The sequence below is a fragment of the Labeo rohita genome, chromosome 10 (genome assembly GCF_022985175.1).
Source record: "Labeo rohita strain BAU-BD-2019 chromosome 10, IGBB_LRoh.1.0, whole genome shotgun sequence".
In the NCBI taxonomy this organism is placed as follows: domain Eukaryota; kingdom Metazoa; phylum Chordata; class Actinopteri; order Cypriniformes; family Cyprinidae; genus Labeo; species Labeo rohita.
Window position 1 is genome coordinate 10,533,193 of NC_066878.1, and position 27,734 is coordinate 10,560,926.

At 38.2% G+C, this 27,734-nt stretch overlaps 4 protein-coding genes across 4 annotated transcripts in view; 2 read left to right on the forward strand and 2 right to left on the reverse strand.

The window, feature by feature from the left end:
- grm5a (glutamate receptor, metabotropic 5a) overlaps nucleotides 1–389 on the reverse strand; it is a 32,504-nt gene extending 32,115 nt beyond the window's left edge. Inside the window, exon 1 of the mRNA XM_051121143.1 lies at nucleotides 239–389. The gene's annotated coding sequence lies outside the window, so the exon portion shown is untranslated. The remainder of the gene's footprint in view (nucleotides 1–238) is intronic.
- Nucleotides 390–2,581: 2,192 nt separating this feature from the next.
- kpna7 (karyopherin alpha 7 (importin alpha 8)) lies at nucleotides 2,582–6,962 on the forward strand. The gene is made up of 10 exons (XM_051121142.1): nucleotides 2,582–2,785; nucleotides 2,881–3,018; nucleotides 3,108–3,193; nucleotides 3,272–3,540; nucleotides 4,860–4,942; nucleotides 5,021–5,284; nucleotides 5,539–5,772; nucleotides 6,256–6,438; nucleotides 6,545–6,691; nucleotides 6,842–6,962. The coding sequence occupies exons 1-10, from the start codon at nucleotides 2,720–2,722 to the stop codon at nucleotides 6,929–6,931; spliced, it is 1,560 nt and encodes a 519-aa protein (XP_050977099.1). The 5' UTR covers nucleotides 2,582–2,719; the 3' UTR covers nucleotides 6,932–6,962.
- A 1,311-nt stretch (nucleotides 6,963–8,273) lies between these two features.
- chordc1b (cysteine and histidine-rich domain (CHORD) containing 1b) lies at nucleotides 8,274–11,401 on the reverse strand. The gene is made up of 11 exons (XM_051120237.1): nucleotides 11,220–11,401; nucleotides 10,805–10,854; nucleotides 10,641–10,697; nucleotides 10,398–10,555; nucleotides 10,083–10,186; nucleotides 9,937–9,995; nucleotides 9,767–9,837; nucleotides 9,536–9,641; nucleotides 9,190–9,309; nucleotides 8,934–8,996; nucleotides 8,274–8,722 (listed from the first exon to the last, which is right to left on the reverse strand). Exons 1-11 carry the CDS (start codon nucleotides 11,281–11,283, stop codon nucleotides 8,552–8,554), a joined length of 1,023 nt encoding a protein of 340 aa, XP_050976194.1. The 5' UTR covers nucleotides 11,284–11,401; the 3' UTR covers nucleotides 8,274–8,551.
- A 474-nt stretch (nucleotides 11,402–11,875) lies between these two features.
- LOC127172413 (protocadherin Fat 3) overlaps nucleotides 11,876–27,734 on the forward strand; it is a 78,478-nt gene continuing 62,619 nt past the window's right edge. The window contains exons 1-3 of the mRNA XM_051121674.1: nucleotides 11,876–11,982; nucleotides 12,567–15,857; nucleotides 26,116–26,433. Of these exons, the coding sequence (XP_050977631.1) occupies nucleotides 12,584–15,857; nucleotides 26,116–26,433 (3,592 nt within the window). The 5' untranslated portion in view covers nucleotides 11,876–11,982; nucleotides 12,567–12,583. The remainder of the gene's footprint in view (nucleotides 11,983–12,566; nucleotides 15,858–26,115; nucleotides 26,434–27,734) is intronic.

Sequence of the window (27,734 nt, forward strand, 5' to 3'; positions counted from 1 at the left end):
TGAAGCACCAACCGTAAACCAGTGAATTTGAATATATGAATGGCAAAAATGTGCAAAAACCATTTCATATATCGCCATAACACATACTTAAGAACTTCATAGACAAATACAGCATATGACCGTTCAAATGAACAGAAACGTGACCGTGAACTTAAGCGTGAGGTATTAGACCTCTGCTGAAATTGTGTTAAATACCGTCGTTTATAATAATAAAAACAGCAATGGTAATATAACTTACCGTTCGGTCGTTAATTTGGTCCATTGCTCGTGCTCTCACATCCAAAGAGTCTTTGGGTGTATGAGCGCGTGCGGTGCGCGTTCACTTCAGCGACAACTCTCGCGCGCGTCACGTGACTTTATTTTATTTATTTATTTTTAATATTTACATCTCGTTCTCTCAGTCCATGACGAAGATGAAACCATACGCAAGTAATCTGTTAGTCTGAAAACAAAAAAGTCTAAACATATTTTTAAAATATTTTAGTCAGTAGAAGTTGATCATTTATTTCTGCAAACCCACAAACCTCTACGATTTGTTTTTTAAAACTACAAGGCTATTTCATTTTTATGTGTTGTAGGGTTTAGCCTACCTTTTCATAAACATCTCAACCGATTGGTTGAAGTATTTTTTTTAATTAAAGGCCTGAATGAAAAAGTTGTAAAGGTTCGACAATCTATATTTCACTGACTATAAAACGCTTTTGTTAGGTTTCTTTCCTCTTAAATATTTCTTTTTTTTTTTTTAGGGCTGATGCAGAATTTCTGACCACTTAGTCATACGACCACAGCGCCATCACCTGGTAACTATAAATATTAAATTGTTTATTAAAGATTGTCACCTTTTTGTTTTACACTTTCAATTTCAACATTTAGTCTTACGTTGTCTTCAACAACAAACAAGAAATAACTCATAACTTATAAGATATCATTTAGTTTTATTATTAATTTGACTAATTTGCCCACTATTAAAGTGATTCGCTTTAAAACTAAAACTGATGATACTTTAAGTGAAAAACAGACTTACAAACATTAAAGAGGAAGTTTTGTCGGTTCTAGGTTTGAGTTCAGTCCATCTGACAATGTTTTGCTGCAAAGAAGAAACTTAAACATCTACCTCTCTATTTTACTACAAGTGTAACCCAATTTTTACATATTTATTTGTGCCCTTATTGGGAATTACTGCTATCGATCGCGTTCAAATAACTAGTAATGCTATACAGGCCTACATAAAATATTTAATAGTACAGTATGTAATGCTTGGAAAGATGTTTTTCTGGAGCAAATCCAAGTGAGGCTGTGAATAGCTGTGCTTTCAAACATGTATTATTATTAATAATTTATATGAAGCTTTAAGAAAAAAGATACGCTACCAGTCAAGTTTTTTAACAGTAAGATTTGTAATGTTTTTTTCTTTAAAAAAAAACACGTTTATTTAATTTAAAGTATAGCAAAATCAGTAGAATTCTGAAATATTTTTACTATTTAAAACAACTTTTTTCTATTTGAGTATATTTTTAAAATTTTCATTTCAAAGCTGAATTTTTAGCATCATTATTCCAGTCAGATGATCTTTCAGAAATCATTCTAACATTCTGATTTGCTGCTCAAAAAACATTTATTATTATTATTATTATTATGTTGAAAACAGCAGAGTAGAATTTTCTCAGGTCTCTCTGATGAATAGAAAGTTCAGAAAAACAGCATTTATCTGAAATAGAAATCTTCTGTAAAAGATTTTATACACTATTTATTTCAGATAAATGTTCATCTTTGGATCTATTTTTTCATTAAAGAATAAAAAAAAAGTACTCAGCTATTTAAAATATTGATAATAATGATAACAATAATCACCAAATCAGCATATTAGAATGATTTCTGAAGTATCATGTGACACTGAAGACTGGAGTAATAATGCTGAAAATTTTGATTTGATCACAGGAATAAGTTACATTTCAAACAGAAAGCAGTTATTTTAAATAGTAAAATATTTAACAATATTACTGCTTTTGCTGTATTTTGGATCAAATAAATGCAGGTGTGGCATTTGAGAATTCTTTAAAAAACATTAAAAATCTTACTGTTCAGAAAGTTTTTAACTGATATTGTATGAAGATTTATTTTTGAGTACATTTTATATAAATATTTAGCATATTTTATGTACTTTTTATAAACTGTTTTATAATTTACAAACTTTTATATAAACGTTATGGTATATAAAATATATAAAAGTGATTACAAATTACACAATACAATTAATACAGGCATACATATAGCTCCTCTACATCTTACTATTTCACTATTGGCCTCTAGATGGCAATAACATACTTTTTAATTTTACAGAAAACATCAAAAAAGATAAAAATCATATTTTGTTTAGCTTGTGGCATTAGCTAGGTATCACTTGACTTTATTATTTTACCGTAGTTGTGTGATCCAAAACATAAAACAACATTTTATACACACCAAACAAAGCCCCCAAGTCCTCTGATCTGGTCCGTAGCAAGGGTACAAATTAATATCACCTGATTCTAATTGTGCTGGTCTATTTAATGCTCTTTGTTGCTGATTGCTTGTTATTGCAGTTGAGCCTGACATTGAGAGATTTGTTTTGTATACTAACTCATGCTCTCTGTTCTCTTTTATCACTTATTGTAACGTTTGATCTTAAAACCTCTCGTATAAGTTTGTTAGCATAGATTGGCCTTTGGCTAGCTTCAAAATGCCTACTGAAAATCTGTCTGATAAACGCATGTCCAAATTCAAAAATAAGGGGAAGGAGCCAACGGTGAGCTGTGCATCCACACTGGTTATTTTTTCCCTCTTTCGACTGTTTACTATTTAAAATCTTTTGATGGCTTCACACCCTATATGTGCTTGCAGAAAATGCGTGACCGCAGAATCGCAGAGTGTGTTGAGCTTCGAAAAGCTCATAGGGTTGAAAGTATTTTGAAGAAGAGAAATATTTCCTTGGGAGATGAGGAGCCTTTGTCACCAGAGTATAACACTGACAACGCACAGGTGTTTGCTAGCCAAACCTTTAATTGAAGTCGTTTTTATAGTACTCCCTATTCATTTTGTTCTAACACTCCCGTTTTCATCTTGTTAAGGTCATAACCGCAACGATTCAAGAAATTGTTGCAAATGTGAATAGTGACTGCCCAGAGAAGCAGAGACAAGGTTGTCAAGCAGCTAGGTACAGTCACCAGTCTTAACTGTATCGGTGATCTCAAATCATTTTATGCATTACCAACCTTCAATTTGATGCCTACAGGAAGCTGCTTTCTCGGGAGAGGAACCCTCCCCTGAAGGAGATCGTAGAAGCTGGACTTCTGACTCGCTTTGTGGAGTTTCTAGGAAGGCACGATGACCCCACGCTGCAGTTCGAGGCTGCCTGGTCTCTTACTAATGTTGCCTCTGGCACCTCCTGGCACACACAGCAGGTCGTAGAGCACGGGGCAGTGCCAGCCTTCATTGCCCTGCTAGCTTCACCAATGCTGAACATCAGTGAACAGGCTGTTTGGGCTTTAGGCAACATTGCAGGTGAGGACACTTTGAACTTCATGGGGCTTCTGTGTCCTAAAAGAATGTGGCGGAAGACTCTTGTACTCTGAGGCTGATGATGCACAGGACAACCTTTTGAGCAATTTTGCTGGGCAGTGTGGCTGAGATGTTGAGAATGGGGAATGTGCCCAAACACTTTCTATCAGGATATTTGGATCTGTCGTGGGCCTGGTGTTTCACCTGGTTGCCTGTTGACTGCAACATTGCCCAGAAACTTTGCTCAAAATGCCCAGGGTATCATCACCTTAATCTTACCCCTTTTCTACCAAGGCAGGTCATGTGCTGGTTTAGAGCCCGTTCCTAGTTTCAAATCAGTTCTTTTGTCTTTCGACACCATCTTGGAACCAGGAAAAGTGGTTCATGAGTAGCACCAAAACATTGCTGGTCTAGAAGTAAGAACCACTTGCTTCAGGAGCTGACCAACAAGACCAGGGGTGCCCAAACTTGGGCTTGGAGGGCCGTTGTCCTGCAGAGTTTAGCTCCAACCTCAACTAGACACACCTGAACTAGTTAATCAAGCTGTTACTAGGCATGCTAGAAACTTCCATGGTGTGTTGAGGCAAGTTGAAACCAAACTCTGCAGGACACCAGCCCTCCAGGACTGAGTTTGGGCACTCCTGAACAAGACTAACAGTAACTTTTGACTAGGCTTTTTTTGAAGTGGCAGTAAACATGAACTTGTTGGATTTGCTGTGTTTTGATGCTGCTGCACAATAGTCAACATTTGAAGTGGATCAAAACTTTTCAAAGTTGTTCTAAAACCAAAACAGTACCCGTTCTTTTCTTAGGACAACTTTCAACTTTTATGATCCACTTCAAGTGTTGACTGTAGTTTCGCAAAAGCTGTTGTTGATATTAGGCTTGTTCGGGACGTGTCTGTGCTGCACAGACGGGCCGGTGTTTGGAATCAAAGTACCACGAGCAATTCAAAACCCAAAAGAGTTGTCCACTCTCCAGTCACTCTCGCTGTGCTTTGGTGTCATGCGCTGGTCAGTCTGCACTGTGCCGATGCATCTCAAGCAAGCCTGGTGTTTCTGTTTGGCGCTGTCGTACTAGAGTTACTAGGAAAGATGAGACTCTAGCTAGATCTGGCTCTGTGGTGGCTCTTTAGCTTGTGGAAAAGCACCTGGTTCCTGCTGGTGGAAAAGGGGCCTGTGTGGTGAAACTTGTTCAGAGAGGAACAAAGGATAAAGGTGCAAGTTGTAGTTTTAAGATTAAAAACCACTTGCCAAGGTTGTGTGTGTGTGTGTGTGTGTGTTTTTTTTTTTTTTTTTTTTTTTTTTCTCTCTCCCTTTTAGGTGACGGTCCATCATATCGAGATTCCTTGATTGATTGTGGCGTCATCCCTGCTCTGTTGGCACGGCTCACGCCAGATGCTCCTGTGAGTTTCTTCTGGACACCCCACACCACCTGAGTTGCGAGTGTAAATGCATAATATAACCCACAAAATGTTTTGCAGGTGGGGTACCTTCGCAACCTTACATGGACCCTGTCGAATCTTTGTAGGAACAAGAATCCTTTCCCTCGTTTCAGTGCTGTCCAACAAATGCTCCCCTCCATAATCCAACTACTCCATCATAGTGACAAATCCATCCTGTCTGATGCATGCTGGGCCATTTCGTACCTCACAGATGGACCCAACGAGCGGATTGATGTGGTTATCAAGACTGGAATCCTTCCACGGTTGGTTGAGCTCTTGGGATTTGAGGAACTTGCTGTGGTGGTAAGTACCTTAGTGTTTTGATCTTTTTGGTGTTGAAGTGCTTAAAACGGGGGTGCCCAAACTCAGTCCTGGAGGGCTGGTGTCCTGCAGAGTTTAGCTCCAACTTGCCTGAACACACTTGTCAGGAAGCTTCAAATATGCCTAGTAAGAGCTTAATTAGCTGGTTTAGGTGTCTAATTGGGGTTGGACACCAGCCCTACAGGACCGAGTTTGGGTACCCCTGGCCTAAGAGAAGTTTCTCCAATATGCTCTAGACACCAGCTCTACGTTCGATTGGGAATATCGTGAGTGGCTCAGACCTGCAGACGCAAGCAGCTATTGATGCAGGCGTGTTGAGCGCTTTGCCCCAGCTGATGCGACACCCTAAATCCAGTGTTCAGAAGGAGGCAGCTTGGGCAGTGTCCAACATTGCAGCTGGACCCTGCCAACAGATCCAACAGCTAATCACGTGTGGATTGTTGGCTCCTCTAGTGGATCTCCTAAGGAATGTATGTCGTAACTGATGCCTTTGCTTGCATGTTGAATGTCTTCTGCCCACGCTGAGTTGCCCATAAAATGTTCTGGTTTCGACTTGATTGCATGCTTCTCCTAAAGCTGGGCATAAAATGAGGCCAATTATACAAGCAGTCCCTCTTGGGGCTTCTTGAAATGTAGTTGCATATCTAGTTGGCAAAAGTATATCGTAATGTGCTTTTTCAAATCTTTGAGGTAATTTATATAGAGTGGAGTTTATACTGAATTCGGTCTTGTGCAAGAGTTTCTGACTGTTTCTAATGTTTGCAGTTATATCCTAATTTGACTTTGATTTAGCATCTGTTCACTATTGGGGTTCATAAATTCATAAATTATCTACTTTGCAGACAAACTGGGCAGTGCATCCTCAAAGTCTACCCACTTTTCAGTGTCCATTTGGCCAGAATCTATGTCTCTTTTAGGACACGCTCTCTGCACATCTTCAAATTATTTTGCAGGGAGACTTCAAGACCCAGCGAGAGGCAGTATGGGCAGTGACCAACTACACAAGTGGTGGGACTGTGGACCAAGTTGTTCATCTGGTCAAATGTGGTGCTTTAGAGGCCATCTTAAACTTGCTTCAAGTTAAAGACACAAAGACTGTCCTGGTCATCCTAGATGCCATAAATAACATTTTCTTGGTGAGTCCATTATGTGTGGTTTTAAAGAGAATGTCAAACCCTACTGCAATTCCCAGTGCTTGGTGTTGTGAGGGATATGCTTAAATATTAACTGTGCCTTCTGCAGGCTGCTGAGAAACTTGGGGAGGTGGATAAGCTTTGTTTGTTGGTGGAGGAAGTAGGAGGGCTGGATCGAATCGAGTTCCTTCAAAACCATGAAAACAATGCCGTTTATCGGGCGGCTCAAGCTCTTATTGAGAAGTATTTCAGTGAGGTGGGTACCTCAAGTGATTTTGTTGGGATTGGGGAAGTTTCTTGTCAAATGCTGTTGTAATACAAGTGCAATTTGAACTTTCAAAAAAAATATTTTTTTTTTTTTTTTGGCTAATGTATTTATGTGCTACCCCCATCTGTGTCTCCCCAGGATGGTGAAGATCAGTGCCTGACAACTGAAGCCACAGATGCGAACTTTGTCTTTGGAGCATCTGAGGTCCAAAAGAGATTTGACTTTTGATTTCTTTTATTTATTTAAACTAAATAAAGAGATTTTTGCAGTATGTACTGGCCCATTTCTTTTGCTTTCAGATCTTGGGGCAAGGTGGGTGTTAAAATTTAAACAAAACAAAATATTGCTGTACACACAAGGTTGCACAGTTTGAGGATTGTAGATGCTATCGGAGCCACCTTAAAGTGATAAATCATCAAAAATGGCTAGTTTACTGTATATAGTAGTCAACGTTTGAAGTGGATCAAAACCTTTCAAAGTTGTCCTAAAACCAAAACGATACCCATTCTTGTCTTAGGATGACTTTGTTGAAAATTTTGATCCACTTCAAATGTTGACTACTGTATGTGTACTTGGGGTAGTTTACCTAAAAATGAAGGTCCTGTCATTAATTACATGGTCTCCTGTTCTGAGCCCATGAGACCTTTGTTTAACTTTGAAACTCAAATTTTTAATTTTTTAATCTGAGAGCTTCATCAGTGGTTCAACGGACATGGAAGAGAAATTGTTGAATAGTTATTTGTGTTTTCTTTGCGCACAAAGCATTCACCTTCATAAAATTAAGGTTTAAGGTTGAACCAATGATGTCACATGGACTATAATGATGTCCTTACTACTTTCTGGGCCTTGAATGTGGTAGTTGTGTTGCTGTTTATGCAGGGACCAGCTTTCAAATTTCATCAAATATATCTTAATTTGTGTTCTGAAGATGATCAAAGGTCTTATAAAATTGGAACAACATAATGGTGAGTAATTAATGATAGAATATTAATTTTTGGGTGAGCCATCCCTTTAATCCTTGTCCCATATGAAACAGGAGTATATATGTGTAACAGTTTTTTTGCCATTGTTATAGTTTAAAGATGAGATGTACGTGACTGGTCAAAATTGAACGGATTTCAGGGTAGTGAAATATAATATTGACATTAAAAGGATTGTTCACCCAAAAATGGAAATTCTGTCATTGACTCACTCTGACTCAGGGTTGTTACAACCCTAATTTAGTTTCTGTTGAATATGAGTTTCTTCCCCTTACAGCTTGGTGAATAAATGATAGGATTTTTACTTATGGGTGAACTATCCATTTAACGCATTGCTAATTCATTTAACAGCCAATGATTTACATAAATTAGATTTTTATACTGGAGAAGCTTGGTTTTTGGGGAAAAAAATATAATGGAACTACCTGGCTGTCGCATAGCACTCATTTTGGTAATCTTTCACAAGAAAATGTGTATTTTTACCTTGACATCTCCGCAGGTATGCACTCCTGCACTGGATAAACCAATATTAATTAAGGCAGCTTCAATGACTATTTGCATCAGCCAAAGAACAAAACAAAACAAAGGAATGTGAAAGGCTCCATTTACTAGGACTGCACACATTTTGGTCTGAATCAAAATATTGTATTAGAATAACTTGGTTCTTTGAGCGAGAGCTTTCTCAGAAAAACCCTCTAAGCATGCCCTGTACAATAAATCTATAATGCGACCTTGGACATACATGAAGAGCTTTCAGAATTTACATAACACATTTATGCTTCATTATGTATCAAACCTGAGAACCAAAGAAAAAAAATTGATTCCCACTAATATTCGGAGAATAGTGGTTCTCTTACAGTCTCTTAATTTAATCATCACACTCATCCTCACTGTCAGCATCTTTTTCCTTTTCTTTTTCCTTCGGAGGAGCTGCAGGTGGAAGATCTAGTCGGGCCCATGACATCGGTTCTGCCTTCTTCAACACAACCTCAATTTTGGTAGCCATCATGTTCACAAAACTTTTACTTGCGTCGATTACCTAAAGAGAAAAGCAAAGGGATAAAAGTCTTAGAATTATTAAATAACTCTATGGTTCCTTTGTGTTGTGGTGCTAAAGGATTCAGTAAAGCAAAAAAACTCAAAAAGCACTGATTTTAAAATAGCTAAGGTGTTGTTAGGCATGATGTGTAGTGGAAACTGCCTATTCACTTTAGCTTTAATAAAAGAGTACTTTACAAGTCTATACTTACCCCCCACAAACTGATCTGCTGTTCAAACTCTTTCTCTCCTTCAAATATAATGTGGATTTTGAGCTGCAAGAATAAAAAAAAAAAAACACTGTTTTGCACATTTTAAATTACTTCTATATAATATCTTGCAAATAAATGTAAAATTATACAGTAAAATATTGAGCACAGAAATTAGTGGTAAAAAAAAAAGCAAACCTATGAGACTTTCTATGTAATGTCAGCATAAAATTCAACAGAAGTGACCTTGGTGTCTTACCACAGTACTGTTCCCCTCCACTGAGCTCAGCTCCGGTACAGAATTTTTGGCATAAATGGAAATGATAACCTGACTTCCTGTTTGATGCCAATCAAACCTGCATGGCACAACCTTCTTTCCCTGCGCACACAGAAACGTCATGCGCCATTAAAACAGGATTCACATGTAAATGTATTCAACATTATGGCCTTCAGCAAATTATTTGTTCATTTGGAACTTGGATATAGACCTGCAAAAGGCCAGATTACTCTAACATTTTTTACTGGACAGGATGTGAAAAAACAGAAAGAAATCCAATTAAAGTAATATAGTGCTTTGACTTTTAAATCTCATGGCGGACACTTACTGTATCTTTTTTCTTCCACTGATGCTTTCCTCGGGTACAGCCCTCCTGAGACAGAAACGTGTTGAAGTCTGAGGTTTTCCTCTTACAGCAGCTCCAATATTTCATCCTTTTATGAGGAAGGATAAAAAGAGGGCTTAATTGCTGAGTCCATGGATATATCTGAGATTTCCATTTAAACTTTTCAAGTAGTTTCTAGCAGTTGTATTCAGTTTTGATCGGGTGCTAATTTACCCTTCATGGAAGATAGGTACACCAGCGTGATACAAACACGTCTCATCATCACTGGCTGGTCCGCTGAACGTCTGAAAAACAGAATAATGAGAATCCATTGTTTATAATAGACTAAAGAGACTCAACGTGCCATGGATTCTAATCGGAAAAGCCGGCAAAGAGAACAGTACCTTACTGCAGCCTCCATTCTTACAGGACGTCCCTATCTTAATTTCATCACTATCCTCCTCTATAATACAAGAAAGAGAATAAAATGCATCAGAATAAAAGACAAATATAGAAAAAGTAGGGAAATGGATGGTCGGACTATTCTTACCCTTTATCTCCTGTGCATTTTCCTCAGTTAATTTAAGCTTTTCTAAAGCCTGTTTGAGTGAAGAAGAGATCTTCTGTTGCAGAATGGAGAAAGGTTCATCTGGACTACAAAGACAATAAAAAAGGCTGTTTTCAGTCATTTATCCTTAAGTGGTTGTAACATCAATGTGGGTTTTGGCTGGGTGAAGTGATAATGAGAAGAACTTGTTCTCTATAGTAGATTTAATGCTGCATTACTTTATCTTCTGAACATCGGAACTAATGAGCCAGAAAATACAAATGGGGAAGAACCTGTCCTCTCCAAGTGTGCTTTTACCTTGGTCGCTGAATGGACTCCAGAGGTTTTGGTGCTTGGGTGATGCATTCATTAAACTTGAGCTTCACATCATTCACATTCTTCTCCACAGAGGATATCACTTCTGGTTTAACAGGCTCAGAGGGCTTCTCCTGATTGTGAGGGCCTTTTGTGCAACCCTAAGAGATTCATAAATACAGACAACAGTTTTAAAACTCCATCTATGAAAATGCTCATTCAGTCTCAACACAGAAAAACACTCACAGCAATACTGAGGAAATCTGAAAAGTCAGTTGTTCGTCTCTTACAACAAGACCAACCCTGGGAAGTAATGAAAGACACAGTATAATGAGTTTACCTCTTAGTAACACAACAAAACGGTTAAATTTCACATTAATAAGTAAACTGATCTTCTTGCATGTCCGCACCTTCAATGCATCATGAAACACTGGCACTCCGGGGTGGTATGTGCATGCGTCTATGGACGAGAAAAGATTGATAGTGAAATGTGACGTCAGAAGAATATAGTCACATGTCAGTGTAGATCAAGTTTGTTACTTCAACAACTGCCATCTGTTAACTAAATAATATTTGACGAAATCCGAGCTATTGATTAAGCATCATTCAAACGTTAATGACCAGCATTGTAGATGCCTCACTAAATTAAAATTCTAAACGACATTTAAATAAAGCTAATATGTGACTTTTGAGAGGAAGCCATATTCGGTAATGATACATATAACGTATATCATTAAGCGTTATTAAACACATGAGGTTTTCTTTCGGAATTTGCCCTGCTATCTACCATAGCCATCCGGCTATCGCTCGTTTGTTAAGTCTTACCATCTGAATTCTTGTCAGGATCAAAACGTTGTCCACATCCTTTATTATAACACAGTACAGACATAATGTTTGACAGAAATAAAACGTTTTGTACAACGTGGTCAAGAGGGAATGAGCCGGAGTCTTGACTAGCTTGCTGCTGCTGCTTCCCGTCGTGAGGTCCCTTCCGGAATCTTTCGTGAATTTCCGTAAATGGTCGTGCAGCGCTTCGGCTCCAATCGTCTGTTTTCGGAAAGTCTCGGAATTAGTTAGAATGATGGGATCACGGAGTGAGAAATGGGATGCACCACCTAACGGAGTTGTGAATTAAAAACACAGACAAGGCTGTGCATGAAAATGAGCCTTGTTCAATACTATTTCACGCCGTCACATACAATTAGCTTTTTGTCCCCCGAAAAAAAAATCATGAATGTGTTATTTTTATATTACATGAATGTGTTATTTTTACCTAAATGCGTTTTGAACGATATTTTGTATTGCTTTAAAGGGCGTAAATACATTAATCGAATTGTCTAAGGTTTGTGTGAGATAAGGTTTCGATCTTTTTGTTGCTATGGGACAGCAGCATCAACACCGGTTTCGTTTGCGCATTCACGGGATAACGTGCACTCGTGAGCGCGCTTTAGGAGGTGCGCGCTCCGCTGATTACAGTCAAGTGTGAGTGGCAGTGAGTCCTGTATGGCAAAGAAGTGAAGGATGTAGTTTCACAGAGCGGGCTCTTGGATGTCTGCAGCGCAGAGATTTCTTTCTCCCTAAGACAGAGGTAAGAGCTCATTCACATATTTTGATGCACTAATTGTCGGAGAACAAGTGACTGCTCGGTCTGAGTACCAAACATGTTTTACTAGACTCCACAGCGTTGAAAGTTTCATTTGATTGCAAACGCATTTTAATGGGACCTCGTCCGTATATTTGAGAGATTCGGTTTTGTTGGACAGGATCAAAGTTATTTACTTCAAATGCAATAACAATATAATGCCAAACTGTAGATCACATTTTCTCTTGTTGCTCTTTACTTTCAAGATCATTTACATATTAATTCAGTATTATTTGCTGTGAGTGTGTCACATATGGCTATTAACCCTCATTTGTAGCCTACTCTTCCTTGCTGTTATCAATCTTGCAGTGAGATTGCCATCTAACTGGCTTGTCAGTGTTATGTGAAAGGGAATTACCGAGTCCATTGAGAACAGGGTCAGGTATTTATTTAGTTTTTGACAATTTAATCCAAACCAAGGTCTTCTGAATTAATAAATGCCTTCACATTTATTTGAATGATAGGATATGTCTTTGAGATGAATGCCTCAGATTGAGTTGGTTTACTGCATCTATATCTCTTATTTGCAGGGTAACTGGATGATGGCATGGCTATAAACAGCTGTCCTGGAAGGAGTATGAGGATCTGTCTCTCTGTATTGCTTCTCCACCTGCTTCCTTGTTTGGGGCAACTGCAGGAGCCAGGGTCCTCCTCCTTTCAATTTACCACCTCCATCTACAATGCCACCATTTACGAGAACTCTGCAGCTCGGACATACATTAGAACTGAGGATAAAATGGGGATTTCTCTGTCTAAATCGAGTCGCTTGGACATCAAATATTCCATTGAATCTGGAGACGATGAGGGGCTGTTTCAGGCTGAGGAATTTGTGTTGGGGGACTTTTGCTTTCTCCGCATACGGACTAATGGTGGGAGTGCTGCCATCCTGAACCGCGAAGTGCAGAATAATTACACATTAACGGTGAGGGCTACCGGCAAAGGAGGGCTGGAGGCTTATGTGACAGTTAATGTGCAAATTATGGACATGAATGACCTCCGACCTTTGTTCTCGCCCACTTCATATGCCATTGATATTCCAGAAAGTGCTTTGCTGGGAGCAAGCGTGGCTCAGGTGACCGCCACTGACGCAGACATCGGTTCCAATGGCGAGTTTTATTATTTCTTCAAAGAAGACGTAGAGGAGTTTGCTGTCCACCCAACCAGTGGGGAGGTATCGCTCACAGCCAAGCTAAATGCAGATAAGAAAAGCAGATTTGACCTTGAGGTTTTAGCAGTGGATCGTGGAATGAAGGTTTATGGGAACAGTGGTATTAGCAGTACAGCCAAACTAGTGATGAGCGTTGTGCGTATTAACGAGTTTGCTCCAACGCTGACTGCAGTTGCATGTTACCCTTTAATATCAGACAAAGAGCCAGTTTACGCCATTGTTACTGTTGAAGATTTGGATGAGGGACCCAATGGAGAAATTGAATGGGTTGCCATCATTGCAGGTGACCCACAGGAGCAGTTTGTCCTTGACAGAGCTCCACTTGGAAATGAGTACAAGCTGAAGATGTCTGAACCAGTTAACTGGGATAAGTTTCCTTACGGTTGCAATCTCACTTTTCAAGCCAGAGACCGAGGAACACCACCAAAACTCTCCAACACTCAATCTGTTCAGCTCTTGGTGAAAAAACCAAAGTCTGTGCAGGTGAGTTTCGAAAAGAAGATTTACAAAACCTCAATTATTGAGATTGCACCACCAGGGACCATAATAGAGACTGTGAGGATATCTCCAAGACCGCCAGTCGTCAGCTATGCTTTAAGCCTGACCTTAGATTCAATTTATTTTATCATTAATCCACTCACTGGTGTCATCTCAACAGTTCAACAGTTAACCACATTAAACCAGGAGCTCTTCGATTTAGAGGTGATGGAGACAGTAAGTGGCATGACAACAAATGTGCAAATCACGGTTGAGGATGCTAACGACAATTACCCTGTGTTTACCAGAACATCTTACGAAGCCTCTATCAACGAGAGCGTCCCAATTGGCACCGTCCTTCTCACTGTATCAGCGGTGGATGATGATAAAGGTGATAATGGATGCATAACATACAGCATAGCCAGCCTTCAGTCCCTTCCGTTCATCATCAATCAAAATACAGGAGAGCTGACAACATCCAAAGAACTGGATTTTGAATCATCTTTGGAGACGTACGTGTTCGCCGTCCGAGCCTCAGACTGGGGATCGCCTTATAGACGAGAAAGTGAAGTCAATGTTACAGTACAAGTATTGAACATTAATGACAACCGACCTCTTTTTGAGCGTGTGTCGTGTAAAGGTACGATAGGACGCGATTTTCCTGTGGGCCAGACGATAATCATAATGTCTGCCATTGATATTGATGAGCTTGGGTTGGTTAAATATATGATTCTGTCTGGAAATGAGCAAGATGTCTTCACTCTTAACCCAGACTCGGGGATGTTGTCATTAAAAAGATCACTCTCTGCAATGAGCGTAAAGAATGAACAGTTCAACCTGAAAATAGCTGCGTCAGATGGCGAGCTGCTCTCCGAACCCACCTTTGTAAATATATCACTGGTCAGAGGCAGAATGCCAGCAAGAAGTTTCAATTGTCGAGACACAAAAGTTGCACAGAAGTTAGCTGAGAAGCTTCTGAAAAGAGCCACTGCCATTAGCAAATCCAAAGTGGAGGAAGGCTACACAGATCTATTTTCTGTCAACAGACAGACGCCTCAGTTTGAATCCTTTCCGTCAGACATTGTAGTTCGTGAGGACATGCCCGTGGGAGCCAGTGTCCTTCAAGTGAACACAAATGATGGTGACACGGGCTTCAATGGTCGCGTTCTGCATGCCATATCAGATGGAAACGTTGACAGCTGCTTCAATATTGACATGGAAAGTGGCCTCATATACATCTATCAGCCACTGGACCGTGAACGATCAGATCGGTACCTTCTCAACATAACTGTATATGACTTGGGCCTTCCACAGAGATACAGCTGGAGATTGCTGACAGTTAACGTTGATGATGTGAATGATAACAGCCCAGAATTCTCCCTCGAGAGCTATACTGCCATTATACCAGAGAACGCAGCTATCGGCACAGAAGTGATCCAGGTCACAGCCTCAGATGAAGATCTCGGTCAGAATGGTGAAATCTCATACGCCTTGTTAACAAACACCCCTTTGTTTGGCATTAACAGCGAGACTGGCTCTGTTTATGTGTCTGGTCAGTTGGACAGGGAGTCCACCTCGGATTTCACCCTCAAAATTCAGGCCAAGGATAAGACAGAAAGAGGGAATCAGATGTTTTCAGAGACAACTCTGAGAGTTTACCTCGACGATGTAAATGACTGTGCCCCTGTGTTTATTCCCAGGAGCTACAGTTGCCGTGTGTTGGAGGACCTTCCTACAGGTGCGGTTATAGCTTGGATGCAAACGCAAGACCCTGACCTTGGATCTGGGGGATGGGTGAGATACTCCCTGCCCAATGATTTCAGTGGAACATTTAAGATCCATCCTGAAAGTGGTGCCATTAAGGTGGCAAAAGACTTGGACTATGAGAAGCAGCAATTTTACAATCTCTCGGTGGTTGCAGAGGACTTGGGTTTTCCAGTCAGGCTTCGCTCTGAGTCTTATCTTGAAGTGGAAGTCATTGATGTCAATGAGAACCTCAACGAGCCATATTTCTCAGAATTCGCAGTGAGGGGCACTGTAAAGGAAAACTCTAGGCATGGAACAAGTGTCCTCCAGGTGACTGCTCAAGATGATGACAAGGGCAGAGATGGAGTGATCAGATACTCTATCAAAGCTAGAAGTGGACTTGGAAAGTTCTTGATTGATGAAGAAACAGGTATCTGTAGTTTGATTCTTTGTTTGCCTTTCGGTCGCGCTGTCTCCTATTCTTTGTCTTTTTTGAAAACTAACCAGTCCTGAGTCGATGCTTGCGTACTAAAACAAAACCTGTGAAAATGGTTGTGAATTTTTGCCCTAACATTTTACTGCAGTGTGCTGACGGAATGGTATTAAAAGGTCACAGTGACGTTATTTCTCTTGGCAATGAATTTGTGCTCTGAGTCTACAATTGCCTCTGAAATTGCCGCCACTGGAGAAGACCACTGACCTAGAAAGGTAGGACTTGACCTCTGTGTGGTTTGAAACAGTGTGATTTTCACAGTCTGTGAGTTTTAAAATCTGTGAGATCTGGCATTTGCTGTGAGATCTGATATTTGCAACACTGGAGAAGGGAAAATGCTTAGTTGCTTAGTTACGACTTGTTGTGTGGTGCCAGCTTCACTATTAATTACAACTAATGACTATTGATTAGAGAACTACAACGGGCAGTAGGATGTAACTGTGGTCCTCCATTTACATGTCAGCTAATTAGGCTGAGCCTGTTAATCAGGCCTCTGTTTAAAGTAAGCAAGTGGTGCACGATTGTGCCAGAACCTCAAATGAGCATGGATTTTCCACAGAGAATTGAATGCCCTACCAGCAGCAAAAGACAAGTTGTAGGGGAAGCAGATACATGAGAACAAGAGTTGTCTTTTATCTTCAAAGTAAAACCTCTGGGACAACTAAGGACAGTGGCATCGGCTGAGCATGCCCACTACTGAGATCCATTTAGTAGCCATGTTGCATGGTGTATTATGAGTCCTTGTCGTTGTCGATGGACTTTTGAGTTGCTTGAAAGTGGGCAGTTCATGCGATAGACTTCCAAACATGCAGAAATCAAAGCCTCTTGATCTCGGCCACGAGTTGAGACGTGCTGGGTTGAAGTTGCGTGTATGTAAAGTGATCCCCATATACAAAGTCTCATTGCTCAGATGCAAGAGTGAACTAAAAAGACTGGTGGGATTTATGAAGGCCTTATCGGCAGAGCGCTCTGCTGCTTTGAGCAGGCATTGGTATTCCTGCCCACACTTTGGGAAATAAATCAGAGTGCACTCTCACTCAGACGCCTGTCGAGAAACAAGTTCAGCTCTAATTTGCCTCTGAGATTTGGCCTCTTTTTCTCCAGAGTCAGGTTAAGTCCTTTATGTCAAAATCTCTCAGACACCTGCGCAAAGGGCTGCTTGTGCTGCACATCCCCACACGCTGCACAAGGCTGATGTATTCTGTTTTGCTTTTTGAAAGATAACATATTTTTGGAGCATATGGGAGTCGAGGATCTTTACCACAAGCCCACTTCCTCTCGCAGACTTCTTGAACTTTGATTGTAATTCAGGGGAGATATCAAGGGTTTTCCTTTTGATGCCTGCGTGGCATACAGAGGAAACTTCTCTCAGACCGTAACAAAGATGCAGATTTGGAGTAGAATGAAAGAGACAGGCAAAAGATTTATGTTGAAAGAGAAAAATGCCTCTTCAGCATGTTTAGCCGCAATGCTTGTGAACCCCTGGTAATTCAAGATGCCTGGCATAAAAAGAACTGCCCTTGATCTTGTTTGTAGACATGAAGGATGAGTTGATGGCTTAGTTCTGCTTGATTATGTTCTAAATTCAGGACAAACCATGAATATTTGATTGTTTACATCTTAAAATATGAACTACAATTTTTCTCAGGGAATTTGAAATTAAAATGGTGACATCAGATGCTGTGAATATTGTGAAATTGCATTACGGTGACCGTTTTACTTGCAGCAAAACGACTGCTATTAAACTAAATAGCACATGCCTCAATGTGACTTGCATTTGAAATGGCTATTTTATGTAATTTGCAAGTTCTTAGAGGATAATTGGGGCCTCTTTGTGATATTGCTAACCACAAAACACATAATCATCCTTTTAAGTGTGTTGCAGTTGAAGGACAAGGCACCGATTTCCTGCCTTCTGGCTCTATAAGCGGTCCTTGATGTTTATAATACACACCTGTTGGTTGACTTCCATGAATAATGCTAAATGCTAAAAGCAATGGCTTGTAAAGCTAAAGACGCAGATGGATTTAGTGTTGTTTTCATTGACATGATCAGTGCTTTGAGATTCACAATCAGCTGAAAGCCAATTGCAGCGTGTCAGATCATTTGCATTGCTCTAGTCGCGTTTGCGACAGCAAATTAGTTTCAAATGCTTTACAAAATCAGGCACTTAGTGTAAATCCGTGTCTCTGTAATTTGAGCTGGGACAGGCCTCGTGTTTTGTAGAATTTCTGATCCTTAGCATCAGAACCTGTGGGACTCCATCAAAACAGCCTCAGCTTCAAAGCTAGAATCTTTGAATCAAAACTGTGGAAAACATGTCTGAGTCTGTAGAGTCCTGTTCCAGACAGCACTGAAACCTTGTGTCACTTTTTTATGCCATCTGTCACATTTTCGACACAACTGATGTAGTTTCTTAGTGTGTGAATGTATAGAAGCAGAGCGCTGTGTTTTCAGTGTGATCACTAATTGCTCATGTGACCTATAAATTTGCAAGTTTTTTTTTTTTTTTTTTTTAATACGATGAACTTTTTATTTCTGGACTGAGGTTATATATCTCATTTAAGAGTTTAAAAAGCACACTTCATACATTTTTAACGTCTTAGCGAATTTCAAAGGGTGTTTACTCCTGGAAAGCTCTATGCTAGGACATGCTACATTTCCCATATTCCCTGAGTTGCAAGACGTGGATGTAATAAGAGTACTTTTGGCTGGATTTCAGACTGAATTGCACCCCAATTTACTCCTATTGCAGTATTTAAAAAAAAAATCAAGCATGTTTAAAAGCAGAAGAAACGGCTCATTAGTGAACCTTCTTTTCATCCATCAAATTCACTTTAACTGGAAATATCTAGATTAATTGGTACACTTTTCATTTAACCCTCATTTCTGTTTGGGACTGAAAGACTTCTATTTTTAGCTCCAAATGCTTATCAATTAAGTGCCAGGTTGATACATCTTGACTTTTGCTAATCTTATGAGAACTGATCATAAAGAAACCTTTCAGCTTGATAACCTGCTTTAGATGGACCAATCTTATTTAGTGCCTATCTGAAAGTCTTTATGTCTTAATGTTATTTATGTCCTAAATTAAAGGTTTAATCATTTCTTTCCACTGGGATTTGATTAGTCAAAGGAAGACTGAAGGGTAAAGAGGAGAGGTTAATTTCATTTCAATTTATTATTTTTACACATACACGTTTAGGATCTCTGGGACTTCAGACATACAGTAATACTGGGTTAGAATTTAAAGTTACAAATTGACATACTGCTCTTACTGTTTCTTATATATATATATACTGTTTATATATGTGACCCTGGACCACAAAACGTAACTATTCTAATAATTAGTCTTAATTAACACGGGTATATTTGTAGCAATTGCCAAAAATACATTGTATGGGTCCAAGGCGATTTTCTCAGTATTTATTTTTTTTGTACCCTCAGATTCAGATTTTTTAAATAGTTGTATCTTGGCCAAATATTGTCTTATCCTAATAAACCATACATCAATGGAAAGCTTATTTCATATAAGCTTTCAGATGATGTATAAATCTCAGTTTAAAAAAACTGACCCCTAAGACTGGTTTTGTGGTCCTGGGTCACATATGATATATGAATTTGACCTTTTCACTTCAAAATCATAATTTAAGTTTGAACAAAAATGTATTTACATTTTTAAAAAGTATTTAGGTTTATTTTTTTAACAATACATTTTCAAAAATGTAAGAACTTTGGTAATATCTTTTTTGTGTAATTTAGTGTAATACAGTTGCAATCGAAAGATTGGGAACCCCTTGCAGATTCTGTGAAAATGTGAATAATTTTAACAAAATAAGGGAGATCATACAAAATGCATGTTATTTTTTTATTTAGTACTGTCCTGAGTAAGATATTTTACAAAAAAAAAAGATGTTCATACAGTCCAAAAGCCCAAAATATAGCTGAAATTATTAAAATTACCCCCTTCAAAAGATTGGGAACCCTTGGTTTTTAATATTGTGTTGTTACCTGTATGATCTACTATGACTGTTTTTTATTTTGTGATGGTTGTTCATGAATCCCTTGTTTGTTCTGAACAGTTAAACTGAGCACTGCTCTTCAGAAAAATCCTCCAGGTCCTGCAGATTCTTCAGTTTTCCAGCATCTTTTGCATATTTGAACCGTTTCCAGTGTGACTGTGACTGTATGATTTTGAGATCCATCTTTTCACACAGAACCATTGAGGGACTCAAACACAGCAATTATACATTAACAGCGTATTTCTACTGCAGTGTAGCGAGCTGAGCGGAGCGGAACGTTTTCCATTCATTCCTATGGAAGCTGAGCTTGAACGCTTGCACATTGCATTTACGCTCAACTTCCATAGGAATGAATGGAAAACGCTCGGCTTCGCTCCACTCGCTACGCTGTAGTGGAAATACGGTGTAAGAGCCGGGGGGGGGAAACTCTTGAACAGGATCTTATTTTCTTATTTTGTTGAAATATATATTTTTTTCCATTTAGTACCGCTCTTCAGAAACAACAGAAGATACTTGCATGTTTCCCAGAAGACAAATTAAGTACAACTTACCTTGATCTTCAAATTCAAAAAGTTTTCACCCCCTGGCTCTTTATGCATCGTGTTTCCTTCTGGAGCATCAGTGAATGTTAGAACTTTTTTTTCATAGTTGTGTTTGAGTCCCTCAATTGTCCTCAGTGTGAAAAGATGGACCTCAAAATCATACAGTCACTGCTGGAAAGGCTTCAAATATGCAAAAGATGCGGGAAAAATGAATAATCTGCAGAACCTAGAGGATTGTTATGAAGAAAAGTGCTCAGATTAACTGTTCTGAACAAACAAAGGACTCATGAACAACTATCACAAAACAAAAAACAGTCACAGATCATCCAGGTAACCACACACCATATTAAGAACCAAGGGTTCCCAAACTTTTGAAGGGAGTTATTTTAATAATTTCAGCCGTTTTTTTTGGCTTGTGGACTATATGTAAACATCTTTTATGTAAAATATCTTACTCAGGACAGTACTAAATAAAAAAGTAACGTTGCACTTTGTTTCACAGATTCTGCAAGGGGTTCCTAAACTTTGCACGCAACTGTAAATAAAGTAAAAATTAGATTGTATTGGCACATGAGCAGCTGGCGAATGTGAGGTCAGCAACACGATCATGTAAAACATGAAAGAAACTGTTTATTGTGTTTTAAACTGGTTTTATAATAGAGTGCTGCAGGGGTGACATTTTTGTAGGCCAAAACCCAGAAATGAGTAAGCATTTTAGCACTTCCAATTCCATTGCCCTGAAGCCCTGAAGGGATTTTTGAACGGGTTTTCAGTTAAATGCCAGAAATAAAGTGTGTGGCTAACACAAGCTCAAGATATTTTTACATTCTATCCGATGGCTTAAAATACATTAGTAATACCCCTTGTGGGTTTTTTTTTTAATGATGCATTCACATGGGTCAAAGGTCATAGTTTGGGCATATTTTATGCAAATTGCTACCTGTGGGCAAGCTCACCTCATTATAATCCAGATTAAACATTAGAATGCAGATAAAAGCAAGTATGTGTTTGAATACACCTGTTGTGAATTCATCTGAAATTTTGCATAAGAACATACAAAATATGATCCATAGTGAACAAGGTCACTTTTTAACACAGTGTTTGTCTGCTTCATCTGTATGTTTTGCAGTCTTGTACTCTATTTAGCAAATTGATTAAAAAGTAAAATAAGGTAAACCAGTTTTGTTTTCTTTGAAGGTGTGTATTGTGAATATAGCAGATTTCCTTCAGGCAAACTGACCTGTCACACTGTGTTAGTTCACTGAGCAACCATTCAGTCAGCTTCAGATGTCCCTGTTTAGTTTTCACCCATATCCTTTGTGTCTTTGTCCCCTCGGGTGTCCTACTTCTCAGTGCTTTTAAGGTTTTAGTAAGAATCAGGGACCTGCATGCTGTGTGTGTATTCCTCTTTTTTTCCCAGCTTCTGCGGGATGTGAGGGTCGGAATCCCCTCGGCTGAATCACTTCACGGCCGGGTAGTTTTGTTCTGTGCCATGGTTGACCGATCGACTCATTGCATTGCATTGCACGGCCACAAAATGGGTCATTCTGTCAGCGACGCCCCTTCCTATCAGTGATCGTATTTACATGTGTCCGTGATGCAATGTCGAAGTGCTCCTAATCACAGAATGGCAGAGCCAGCACTTTGGTCAGGAATGATTAGATGTGCTGTGCTGAAGACCTGAAGGTCATACGGTCTCTGAGTGGAGCGCAGTACCCCGCGGTGGGATTCCCAGCCCATCTAAAGTTAGTGGTATGTCCAAGATGTCAGTTCGGATTGGACACCACCAGCTAAAAATCTGTCAGCTCAGCAAACATGTCCCCTGCAAAGTGTAACTGTGTTACACCTAAAGTGCAAACAGCCTGTTTGACACAATGTTACATAGAGGAGACCAGGGCTAGTTGTCAAACTTTTCACTTCAGTGAATTTTTGTTTCATGTTGTCACATATCTCATGTATTGCATCGGGCCCTATGAAATCAGTTTTATTTTTTCCCATGTTCATTTTATTTTTTTCCACTACTCTCGAAAACGGAGAATTTCGAAAAAATGCTGCAGACCCCGTTTTAGTTTGAAAACTCCGGAGTTGCATTTGCTCTGTGTATCCTTCGCGACTGTGTAAACAATAACATCATGCTTATTGTTTTACCCATAGATCTGTATAGGTAGATTCCCCATTCGACCGTTTTAAGCACATAGATGTGTCCGCCATCTAAATAATAGGGAATCTACCTTTACTTATCTATGGTTGTACCTGCATGAATGGTCATGTGACATGCGTTTTCAGTTGTGTAGTGTAGACGGAGATTGTTTCTGAATCACAGTGAAAATGCCAGTGTAGATGACGATTTTCATTTTAAAATGAAAACGCACTAGTGTAAACAGGGTCTCAGTGTTATTTTTGTCAAATTCTGTGTTTTCAATTAATTGTTTGGATTCCATTGTAATTTTATTAAATATGGACCTTTTTTTTTCATTAGTTTTTAAAGAAGTCCACTTCCAAAACAAAGATTCACATATAATGTACTCACCCCCTTGTCATCCAAGATGTTCATGTCTTTCTTTCTTCAGTTGTAAAGAAATTGTTTTTGGAGGAAAACATTTCAGCATTTCTCTATATAATGGACTGATATGGTGCCCCGATTTTCAACTTCCAAAATGCAGTTTAAATGCGTCTTCAAACAATCCCAAATGAGGTTGTAAACAATCCCAGCCAAAAAAAGAAGGGTCTTATATAGCTTAACGATTGGTTATTTTCATAAAAATAATAAAATTAAGATACTTTTTAATGCCAAACGCTCATCTTGTTTTACTCTGCCTGGACTGGTTTTTTTCATGTTCATGACAGTTAGGGTATGTCGAAAAACTCATCTCATGTTCTCCCTCAACTTTGAAATCATCCTATATCACTGTTTTTCCTTTTTTGTTAAGGGTGTTTGATCTTCTTTGCATGTTCACTTTGCAAAGACTGGGTCAGTACTTCTGCAGCAATGTAGGATGATTTAGAAATGATTTTTGAAGTTGAGGGAGAAAATACAAGTTTTTTGACATATCCTAACTGTCTTGAGTCAGACTACACAGAGTTCAGGGAGAGAAAGGCAAGACGAGCATTTTAGATTAAAAAGTATTTAAATTGTATTTTTTTAAATGAAAATAATCGATCGTTTCACTAGATAAGACTCTTCTTCCTCAGCTGGGATCATTTACATCTGCATTTGGGATCGTTTGAAGCCACATTTTTGGAAGTTTAAAGTCGGGGCACCACATCAGTCCAGCAGAAGTACTATCATTACGTTAAGTAAATATTTCTGTCACAGTTTCTTCATGCTAAACTAAACCTTTATTTTGACGGATTGCTTTGAAGGCCTTTATGATAGTTTTTCTCAAAATAAACTGTAAAATGCTCATGAAGTGAATGTCTTACTAGATTACAATCAGATACATTAGAGATTGTTCATGTGTTAATGTACTCATACAGAGGCTAAAAAACACCGTAAGCATCACACGCACTTCAGTATGTGTGTCGTGAACGAAACTGTGCCATTCACACAGAGACAAGCAGGATTATATATTTAAATAGTCTTTTTGCGGCTCATATTCACAAACACTAGTCCTTATCATGGTTTAATTTAAGTGTACTAACCTACTTTGATTTATTCATCCCAAACTTGGCAAATTCTGTGACATAGAGGGTTTGCACTTACGTCACGATTTGGTCAGTTACCCATATTGGCGATACTCTGATGTAAACAACAGCATGGATTGCATGATTAATGTACTACTGAATATGGCCAACCACAAATGCCTTTTGTTCCTCAGACAGTTGTTTGCACTCTTCTCCTTGATTTGTTATACGTTTAGACACTTTTGGCAGTCTGTAGTACTCCAAATGTTATCCCCAGTCCAACCAATTAGTACAGCCCAAAACATGAGAATAATCAACCATTTTCAGCAGTAAGAATCAGCAACATATGTGAGTTTTGTTTGGTTCATTGACATTGTTTACGTTCAGTGCTGCCAGTATGGCCGACTGATGACACGTCGTGAAAATACTATACAGTAAATTCAATTTTTGTGACTGGATTCTGTGATTCTGTCCACGTTTTCCACATCACAGAAATCAGAGTTCTAATTACATTGCAACAGTTTATTTTTTTGAAGAAACAAAAAACATATGTTACATTTTATAAACTAGGGCGAATTGATTTAAAATTATATTGAAATGAATTACAGCTAAATAAGATTAATGAATCACATTGTTCATATATCAATATTTGCTAAAGAAATTATGAGGATTTATTTTATTATAGTAATTACAAAAAAAAAAAACAAAAAAGGCACTAATTATAGACCTAAACATTTGGTTAATTTATTATATATACAGTCAAACTAAAATTATTTAGACACCAGATATAATTTTTGATATTTATTTATTTTGCAGGATACTATAGTTAATTTATATAAGTGAGGTTAGCAAAATAAAGTAAACTGTGACATACAACTGATACAAAGTTGGGACCAAAAATTATTCAGACACTTTGACCTGACCATGTGATTTTTTTTTTTTTTTTTTTTTTTAATTGCAAATTTGACCTTTTTACACCACAGACTTAACAAAATTAAGCATTGCTTGCTACTTGGTCAACAAAGTATTGATAGTCGTGTAAATATTTTCATATTAACAGTTGTCTGAATTTTTGGTTTATTGTAATCTATTACATGTGTTTCTATCAAAGTTATCAGATGAACTTGTTCTGACACAGCGAGTTCTTGTCATATTTTATTACCATTTTTTTTTTAAACTATAGTGAATAAACTGTAAGAAATGTTGAATGTGTCTGAATCAGTTTTGGTTTGACTGTATGTATATATTAGAATTGATCACTAAATTAACATTTTAAATTGACAACCATATTTATTATAATGCATAAATGTATGTCATTTACGTTTTTGAGCTACACAAGCAAATCTACAGGAAATGCTGATGTAGAAAGACCTTAGTGTAAATTTTAGAAAACCTTTTGTGACAGCTAGCCCTTTTGACCTCTATAACACTGCCACATTGAATCATTTTATATGCATCTAATCGTTTCACAATTGAGTTGTGGGCAATAGACTGTAGTCAGCGAACAAACCTCTGCAAAAAAAAAAAAAAAAGCATTTTCTCTGAATTGCTTTAGGTTGGTCTCAGGTATCGTTGACAGTTGAGTAAATTTCCCTGGAGAAAATCTGAAGAAAAATTACACTTTTAGGCAGACCACACCAACTCTGGTTTTGAAACACTCTGTTGATCTGACTCTGGTTTCTGGGAGTGTGTGTCTAAAAACATTAATCTTTCAGCCTCACTCTAATCTCCTCAAAATGTTAGGCACATTACAGTTTAATAAAGTTTGACACCAGAGTTTGACTCATGGTAGGGTTGGGCGCTTTTGATGTGTAGTTGAATCACAAACCAAGTTATGGATAGCTTGAAAAGTGAGTGAATGTTCCCAGCTCACTCAGGCCAGAGTGCTGATAGCGGTTGATGTGTCATAAAAAATGTCATAAAACCTCACAAAGTGTGTGAAGTACTTCTTGTTGAATTCATCAAACAGGTGATCGATATTAAATATGTTTTTCTCTGTTCTTACAGGAATGATTTACACCACTGGCAGCCTGGATTGCGAGACTCAGGATTCATACTGGCTAACGGTGTATGCAACAGACCGTGGCGTAGTGCCGCTTTCTGCCTCTATTGAGGTGTTTATCCAGGTGGAGGATGTCAATGATAATGCACCTTTGACCTCTGAACCCGTCTACCACCCGTACGTGATGGAGAACTCTCCCAAAGATGTATCAGTGGTCCGTATCCAAGCCCAGGACCCTGACGTTACCGCCTCAGATAGCCGTCTCATGTATCGCATCACTGCTGGGAATCCTCAGAACTTCTTTTCCATTGATTCCAACACAGGTAATAAAAAAACTGTCTGAGTGTTTGTTTTCTCTATTAAGAAACAAGAAAACTCATACAATCTTAAATTATATATTAGCTTGTATTTTTCATTACTTTTTCATTATTGAGGCTGCAAATTGATTTAAAATTTTATTTCGGTTAATTACAGTTTAATTGAATCTAATTAAGTTGCATATATCAATATTTGCTGAAAATTATAAGGATTTAAATTATGAAGATCATTTAAAGATGAAAAACAAATTTTTAAATTATAGTCTTAATTAAATGTTTGATGAATTTATCACATTTATTTCTTTGATGTAATCACTGAATTAACATAATACATTTGCTTAAGATTATGCTAATAAATGTATGCAATTTACATTTTATGCAGCTTAAATTTTTAATATACAGTTGAGGTCAAAGTTTACATACACCTTGGAGAATCTGCAAAATGTTAATTTACTACTAATTTACTACTAATGCTTGTTATTTTTTATTTAGTACTGATCTGAATAAGATATTTCACATTGAAGATGTTTTCATATAGTCCACAAGAGAAAATAATAGTTGAATTTATAAAAAAATGAACCTTTTCAAAAGTTTACATACACTTGATTCTTAATACTGTGCTACCTGAGTGATCCACAGCTGTGTTTTTTTTGTTTAGTGATCAAGAAGTAGAAGTAGAATGAGTCCCTTGTTTGTCCTGAACAGTTAAACTGCCTGCTGTTCTTCAAAAAAATCCTTCAGGTCCCACAAATTCTTTGTTTTTTTAGCCTTTTTGTGTATTTGAACCCTTTCCAACAATGACTTTGATTTTAAGATCCGTCTTCTCACACTAAGGACAACTGAGGGACTCGTATGCAACTATTACGGAAGGTTTAAACATTCACTGATGCTTCAGAAGGAAAAGAAATGCATTAAGAGCCAAGGGTGAAAACCTCTGAACAGAATGAAGATGTGTACATTTTTCCTACTTTGCATAAATATCATATTTTTTCATTAAGTACTCCCTTCAAAAGCTACAGAAGATACTTACATGTTTCCCAGAAGACAAAATAAGTTAAATTTAATCTGATCTTCAAATTCAAAAAGTTTTCACCCACTAGCTCTTAATGGATGGTTTTTCCTTCTGAAGCATCTGTGAGCGTTTGAACCTTCTGTAATAGTTGTATATGAGTCCCTTAGTTGTCCTCAGTGTGAAAAGATGGATCTCAAAATCACAGTCTTTGTTGGAAATGGTTCAAATACACAAAAATGCTGAAAAACCAAAGACCTAAAGGATTTTTTAGTTTAACTGTTCAGGACGAAGGAAC